Source organism: Hylobates moloch, unplaced genomic scaffold, assembly GCF_009828535.3.
Source record: "Hylobates moloch isolate HMO894 unplaced genomic scaffold, HMol_V3 SCAFFOLD_5, whole genome shotgun sequence".
NCBI lineage: Eukaryota > Metazoa > Chordata > Mammalia > Primates > Hylobatidae > Hylobates > Hylobates moloch.
Window position 1 is genome coordinate 93,214,965 of NW_026652280.1, and position 6,855 is coordinate 93,221,819.

Consider the following 6,855-nt stretch of genomic DNA (forward strand, 5'->3'; position numbering starts at 1 on the left):
ACATCTAGTTTTGCCTAGGATGTGCTACCTGGAAACTGATGTCGCAAAGTTGGCTGGGCCTGGTGGCTCACGCTTGTAATCCCAGCACTTTGGGAGGCCGAGGCAGGCGGATCACAAGGTTGGGAGTTCGAGACCAGCCTGACCAACAAGATGAAACCCCATCTCTACTAAAAATACAAAAATTAGCCAGACATGGTGGCGCATGCCTGTAATCCCAGCTACTCAGGAGGCTGAGGCAAGAGAATTGCTTGACCCCAGGAGACAGAGGTTGCAGTGAGCTGAGTTCGCGCCACTGCACTCCAGCCTGGGCAACAGAGCAAGACTCCATCTCAAAAAAAAAGAAAAAGAAAAAGCAAGGTGACTGGCACCCTGACCATGGAGCCACTGGAGGCAGGGCCTAAAGGCTCCAGGCCCCAAGTATCTGCTCCCCCAAGGAGCAGGGCAGCCATCCTCAACTAAGCCAGCAGCCCACTCCATGGTACCTGCCTCACAGCACAAAAGCAGGACCCAAGAGACACAATTTGGCTCCAAATCAAAGCCCTCCTTTAACTCAGACTCTCCAAGAACGAAGGCGGCTGAAGACTGGCATGCTGGCTCCACCGTTGCTGGGAGAACTCCACAGAGGCCCAACCACCATCTGGAAGTGATTTGGCCCAGAGATTCCTGTACGGGGTGGGAGGTTGGAATGACCAGACGCCTGGAGCTCCCTGTCCAGCTTTGAAACAAAGCTGGTGTGAATGGGCCCTGGAGGCAGCCATAACATAGCAAGGGGCAGCCCCTTTCAAGGAGGTGACACCCTCTAGGCAGTCTATAGCCATATTTTAGCAAGTAGGATCAACCTTAGCCAACCAAGCTGTTCTCCCCAGAGTGAGCTGATTTCAAATGCCCTTTCAGTGTGCAAACCTTTCTGGCATGACTTTTGAGATTATTAGACAGTGCCTTATTTAATTAACAGGCATTCACAGAGCACTTACTATGTACCATAAACCGTGCCAAGCACTTTAAAAAATATTAACTTGTTTAATCTTTATAACAGCCTTTTAAGGACGTACTTATTATCCCCATTTTAGTGATAAGGAAACCAAGGCACAGAAGTTTCTTAATAGCTACTTAGTGGCAAGTGGGATTTGAACCAAGAATCCTTGCTCTTAACTACTACACAAGTGACATTGAATGCTAACGTGCCACCTTGTACATGGCCCACAACTTGGTATTAATAATTCTGACAAAACATGCTACTTTGCTACTTTTTTTTGAGATGGAGTTTTCCTCCTGTTGCCCAAGCTGGAGTGCAATGGCGTGATCTCAGCTCAACACAACTTCCGCCTCTTGGGTTCAAGCTATTCTCCTGCCTCAGCCTCCTGCGTAGCTGGGATTACAGGCATGCACCACCACAGCCATCTAATTTTGTATTTTTAGTAGAGATGGGGTTTCTCCATGTTGGTCAAGCTGGTCTCGAACTCCGGACCTCAGGTGATCCACCCACCTTGGCCTCCCAGGGTGCTGGGATTACAGGCGTGAGCCACCACGCTCAGCCAACTTTGCTACTTTTTAAGCACTCTCTGTACTACCCAAAAGGCATGCTGGCATCTGCTAGACGTGCAAGAAAGAGCAGAACTTAAAGTTATTTGGAAATTATTTTGGTAGTAGTAGCACAAAAGGGAGAGGAAGGAAAAGGAGCTGACTGGACCAGTGACCCGCCACCCTGGAAACTGCCCAGTGACCCGAAGTCTTGGGAACACGCACCCTGCCTGCTCTGGCACTGGCCTGGTGCATGTCAGTCAAGTAAACTTTAGGGTTAGACCACATCCTCTGAAAAGGAAACAATTCCTTTCTCTAAAGTCCCAAAACAAAACACACCACCCAAACTTCTAGGCCTTGATCATCATTCTTGGGCTGAGAGACCCCTTTTCCTCCCAGCTGGCTGGACTGCCCCATGTCAGAAAGGTTTTTGGAAAAACAAGTAAATAAAACTGCCAACTCCTGGCAAACAGTTGGAATTAAAGACACCGAGTCCTCGCTATGAACTGCCCACCACATAACAAGAAATGTAAGGAAATTTTCAACTTTTGGATGGCGCCTAGGGGCCTACCTTACAATGAACCACAAATGTGAATCAATAGCCAGGGTTGTTTTTCAGTGAATTCTAGGCAGAAAAGCCAGAGTCCTCTGGCAGCTGTTGAACCACCACCTATCTCAGAGCTGGAGGCATGTACACAATTCTAATGACTCCACAACTGTCTGGCCTTATCCAAAGCATACAAAACCCTGTATTCATTCAATGATACCTTCCCTGACGATGGAATAAAACATCATCCATTGGGCAGTAGGAAATCTCAACCAACCAACCAAAACACAATGAGGAAAACACAAGAGGCAAACTGATCCCACTTAATTCCCGGCTGACTCTCAACCTGTAAGACCTTCATCACAGCCCAGAGGATTTATCCTGCCAATCATGGAAGGCCTTGAAATCCCTATTTTGTCCAAGGTCAGAGGTTCAGAGTGTGGGTATCCAGCCACCACCCTAACACCTAAGACTTGCAAACCTAGTGTTGCAGGGACCCTCTGATGTGGAAAGAAAAGCTGTATTTTACTCATCTCTGAAACTGGAAGGCAAGTCAGTTAACGCTCCAATTCAACAGCTGGGCAGACCTGGGTTTCAGACACCATTTACTAGCTAGCTGGGTCACCTCCACAGGTGACTTCACTCCTGTTTCCCATCTTTAAATAAAGATATAATAATACTAACTGTGGCAAGAGTATGATCAACCAAACAGGAACAAACAACCAGGCTGTTCTCCCCTGTTTGAACGTCCCTTCGGTGTGCAAACCATTCGGGCATGACTTTTTTTTGAGTCAGAGTCTCGCTCTCCTAGGCTGGAGTGCAGTTACACAAAGACCTCAGCTCACTGCAACCTCCACCTCCCAGGTTCAAGCAATTCTCCTGCCTCAGCCTCCCCAGTAGCTGGGACTACAGGTGTGCACCACCATGCCCAGCTAATTTTTCTATTTGTAGTAGAGATAGGGTTTTACCATGTTCTCCAGGCTGGTCTCCAACTCCTGACCTCAGGTGATCCACCCACCTTGGCCTCCTAAAGTGCTGGGATTACAGGCGTGAGCCATGGCATCCAGCCCTGGCATTACTTTTGAGATAATTATTAGACAACACCTTATTTAATTAACAGGTGCCATTTTCTAAGCAACGCATGCCCAGAACAGTGTTAAGCCCTGAACTCTCTAAGTGACTTGCAGAAGCAGATCATTAGAGATAGGGCAGTAGTTGCTATCAATCAATGATTAGCATGAAGATTCAACGGGGTGATCAATAGAACACACTTAACACCCAGTAGGTGCCCCCTAATTGAAGCTAGTGTCATTGTCAGCACAATGTAACACAGCCTAAGCAGTGAATATATGAACCTTAGTCCAAGCTGGAGGTAACTTTGCCTTGAAGGATGAAGGACCATTACCCACAACAGCCTCAAGAGCTGAGGGAAGAAGCCTCCTGCTTTATCCCCACAGCAGTCGTGGCACTTGCCAGGGCTCTTTGTGGTCTCCAGAGGCTGGAAAACCTGTTTGTTGCAAGATCTCTCAGGAGAGCAATTAGGCAGCCAATGATACAAGTCATAAATGTGGTCACACCCTTTAACCCAGGAATGTCACTCTGGGGAATATGATCCAAGAAATCATTAAAAACGAAAAAAATAGAATGTAAGTTGTGGTAGGAACAGGAAGAAGCTGCCAACAGCCCACAGGCCCAGCACAGAGGAAGGGAAGCTAACTAACCCTGGAATGTCGGGACAATGGGAGTAGCTAGGGCCTGAGTGGATTCGAAAATAAAAATCAGGAGGACTGGGCTGGGCGCAGTGGCTCAGGCCTGTAACCCCAGCACTTGGGAGGCTGAGGCAGGCATATCATGAGGTCAAGAGTTTGAGACCAGCCTGGCCAACATGGTGAAACCCTGTCTCTACTAAGAATACAAAAATTAGCCGGGCGTGGTGGCATGTGCCTGTAATTCTAGCTACTCAGGAAGCTGAGGCAGAAGAATCGCTTGAACCCGGGAGGCGGAGGTTGCAGTGAGTGGAGATGGCACCATTGTACTCCAGCCTGGAGACACAGCAAGACTCCATCTCAGGGCGGGGCAGTGGTGGGGAGGGGGAGCAGGGAATCAGGAGAACCATGCAAAAAAATGTAGACAAAATCTAGAATGAGACCCGCAGCCCGGGGCACTCATGAGAGACAGTGCTGGAAGTAGCTGCTGCCTCTGTAAACAGTGGGTAGATCAGGCAGTCTGTGATTTGCTAGTGCTGCGGTTTGGTTTGGTTTTGTTGTTGTTTTAGAGATTTCATGTCGTATCTGGATACTTCTGGTTTACTTTAAGTTTCTTTATTCAGTTAATTAAATAAATACACATTTTTAAAACAAAGAACAGATCCAAATTGAGCCCAGCTGGGCCTTGGGATTCTTCAGAGGGGAGGCTGGTTTCTGAATGGTAAAGAATTCCAGGAGATTCTGAGGTTCTCCCTCCCCAGTACAGGAGATGGACCTCAGAAAGAAGAAAACAGCGTGCCATGCAGATTCTTCTGCAGGGAAGCCACCCTTGGGGAGTGGGAGGGCTTCTGGAGATCAGCTAGGTGGTGCGGCCGCCATCTGGGCTCAGGAAGCAGGAAGCAGCCTTACCTGCCAGGATAGGTGTGGGGGAAGGGAAGGGTGAGGCCCTGAGGCCTAGGGGAGGCTCAGCCTAGAGGGAATCCCTTTTCCACTGGAGAAAGTCCTGGCAGCCACACCCATCTCCCTTTCTTCCTGTCACTAGGGTCACTATAGTGACCTGGTTTCCTCAGGAAAAGACCCAAATCACAGGCCAGGGCCAGTCCCTGTTTCTCCTTAGGAAGAGATCCAGACCCAGGACCCTCCTCCGCCCCAACCCACACCCACCCACCCACATACACACACACATACACACACGTAGGTGGATACACATTCTCTGCATACATACTCTGCACACCCATTCCGTGTACACGCAAACTCTTTGCATATGCACATGCTATACACACATGCTATGTGTGTACACACATTATCTGCAAACACACCCACATGCACACACACATCACAGCCCCTACCGTCACAGCCCACACTCTCAGCAGCCTTGTGGCCCTCTGGGAAGCCCCCAACTATCTCAGACCACAAGGGAGGCTTCATCCTTATTCTTCCTCCCAAGCCCAGAAGGCCCAGTCCAGCAAGAGACACCAATTCCCTCCCTCCTTTCAGGAAGACCCTGGTGTGGGTTTGGGAGGGGAGAGGAGAACAAAGCCTCCTTCTAACTGTTGCCCACTTCCTTCAATTCGCAGCTGGGCCCTACTTGCTGACCTTGGACAGGTCAATTAACCCTCTGGACCCCCTTATCTGTAAAATGGGTCTAGCCTCACCCCAGATCGCAGACGTAGGGGCGGAGATAACTTAGAAGGCTGACGGTACACAGAGGACGCTAGTTGGGCTCCCTACAAGACACCAATTACTGTTACCACCACCGTCCCTAAATTATAACTTCGGCAGCAAGGAGTGGGTTCAACCTGCGGCGCGCGGCCAGAGCTGAGCTGGGGGCAGAGAGAGCGAGGACACACACCCGCGCCTCCCCTTGCAACCTCGGGGCCCACGCCCATTCCAGTGACGGCAGGGGAAGGTACCAGGTCTCCGTCTCCACCTGGACGGGTAGGCCCCGGGCGCAGAGAACGTTTCCTCCCCAGGTCTCACGGCCCGGCCTCCGAGCCAACGCCCATTCAGCTGCCGCTGAGAGCACCAACCTGGGCGCTGCCGGGAGAGCGCTCCACGGAGCATCTGACCCTACGGCCCCGCCCCCGGGGACAGCGAACGAGGGTTTCTAGTCCCCTAGCTCCCATAGGGGCCCACCAGGTGCAGAGAAATGCCACAACTCCACCTCTCCTCCTGTGATCTCAGCCCAAATCCTCAACCCTTAGCCAGCCAAAGGTGCACTGCTGGGGCGCACGGCGGGGAGCGATCACAACAGGTCCCACCCCAGGGAAGGACACCGGGGAGGGGGTCTAGGCCCCCTATATCCCACCCCCGGGGACGACTCCCCCTTATCTCCGAGGTGGGGGCGCGCTGCGGGAAGTCCTCGCCCTCTGCAGGGGTGCACGCGCGGGGGCGGGTCGGCACCACAGTGGGCGCCTGGGCCCGGCCAGAGAACTCACCGATGGACACGAGCTTGATGCTCTCACGGTCCAGGAACTCGAGCGCCACGGACACATTCTCCAGCTGCATCTGGCGAAAGGTGGGCCGCTGATGGTACTTGCGGTACATGCGCTTCTGACTGAGCACCTCGAGCAGCGCGATGAGCCGCAGCCCGTCGCTCAGGTCGGTCTGCAGGTTGCCGATGCGTTTGTTCACGCACTTGAGGTGCTCGTTGCACCAGCGTGTGAACGTATTCTGCTGGATCTTCTTCCAAGGCGCGTCCTCCGCCAGATCCTTCTCGGTTACCGGCATCCTGGTGACGGGGAGAGCGCAATGCGCAACGAGCTGCCAGGGACTGGTGTTTGGAGGCCCAAGGGCCGAAGGAGCGAGAACCGAAGCGGAGCGGGAGCGGGGTTCGAACTTGCTGCTACCGGAGCCACGGCCGGTGCTGCTCTGCGGCCGCCCGCCCCTGGCCGCGCGAGGCGCCTGGCCCCGCGCCTGCGCGCTGAGCCGCCCCGCCCCAAGCCCCGCCCCGTTCCGACCCTCCCGCGGGAGTTCCTGGGCCACGCTCGCCCCCTGCCGCCTGCTGCAGGCACTGCGCCCCACCGCGTCCTGGGACCCGCGCTCGAAGCCCACCACCCCCGCAGGACGTAGGGCTGCCTA

At 52.7% G+C, this 6,855-nt stretch overlaps 1 protein-coding gene across 1 annotated transcript in view; it reads right to left on the reverse strand.

The window, feature by feature from the left end:
• The window catches only part of FLNB (filamin B), a 164,672-nt gene extending 158,024 nt beyond the window's left edge, over positions 1–6,648 (reverse strand). The window contains exon 1 of the mRNA XM_058439100.1: positions 6,213–6,648. Coding sequence (XP_058295083.1) covers positions 6,213–6,504 — 292 coding nt within the window. The 5' untranslated portion in view covers positions 6,505–6,648. The remainder of the gene's footprint in view (positions 1–6,212) is intronic.
• Between the last annotated feature and the right edge of the window lie 207 nt (positions 6,649–6,855).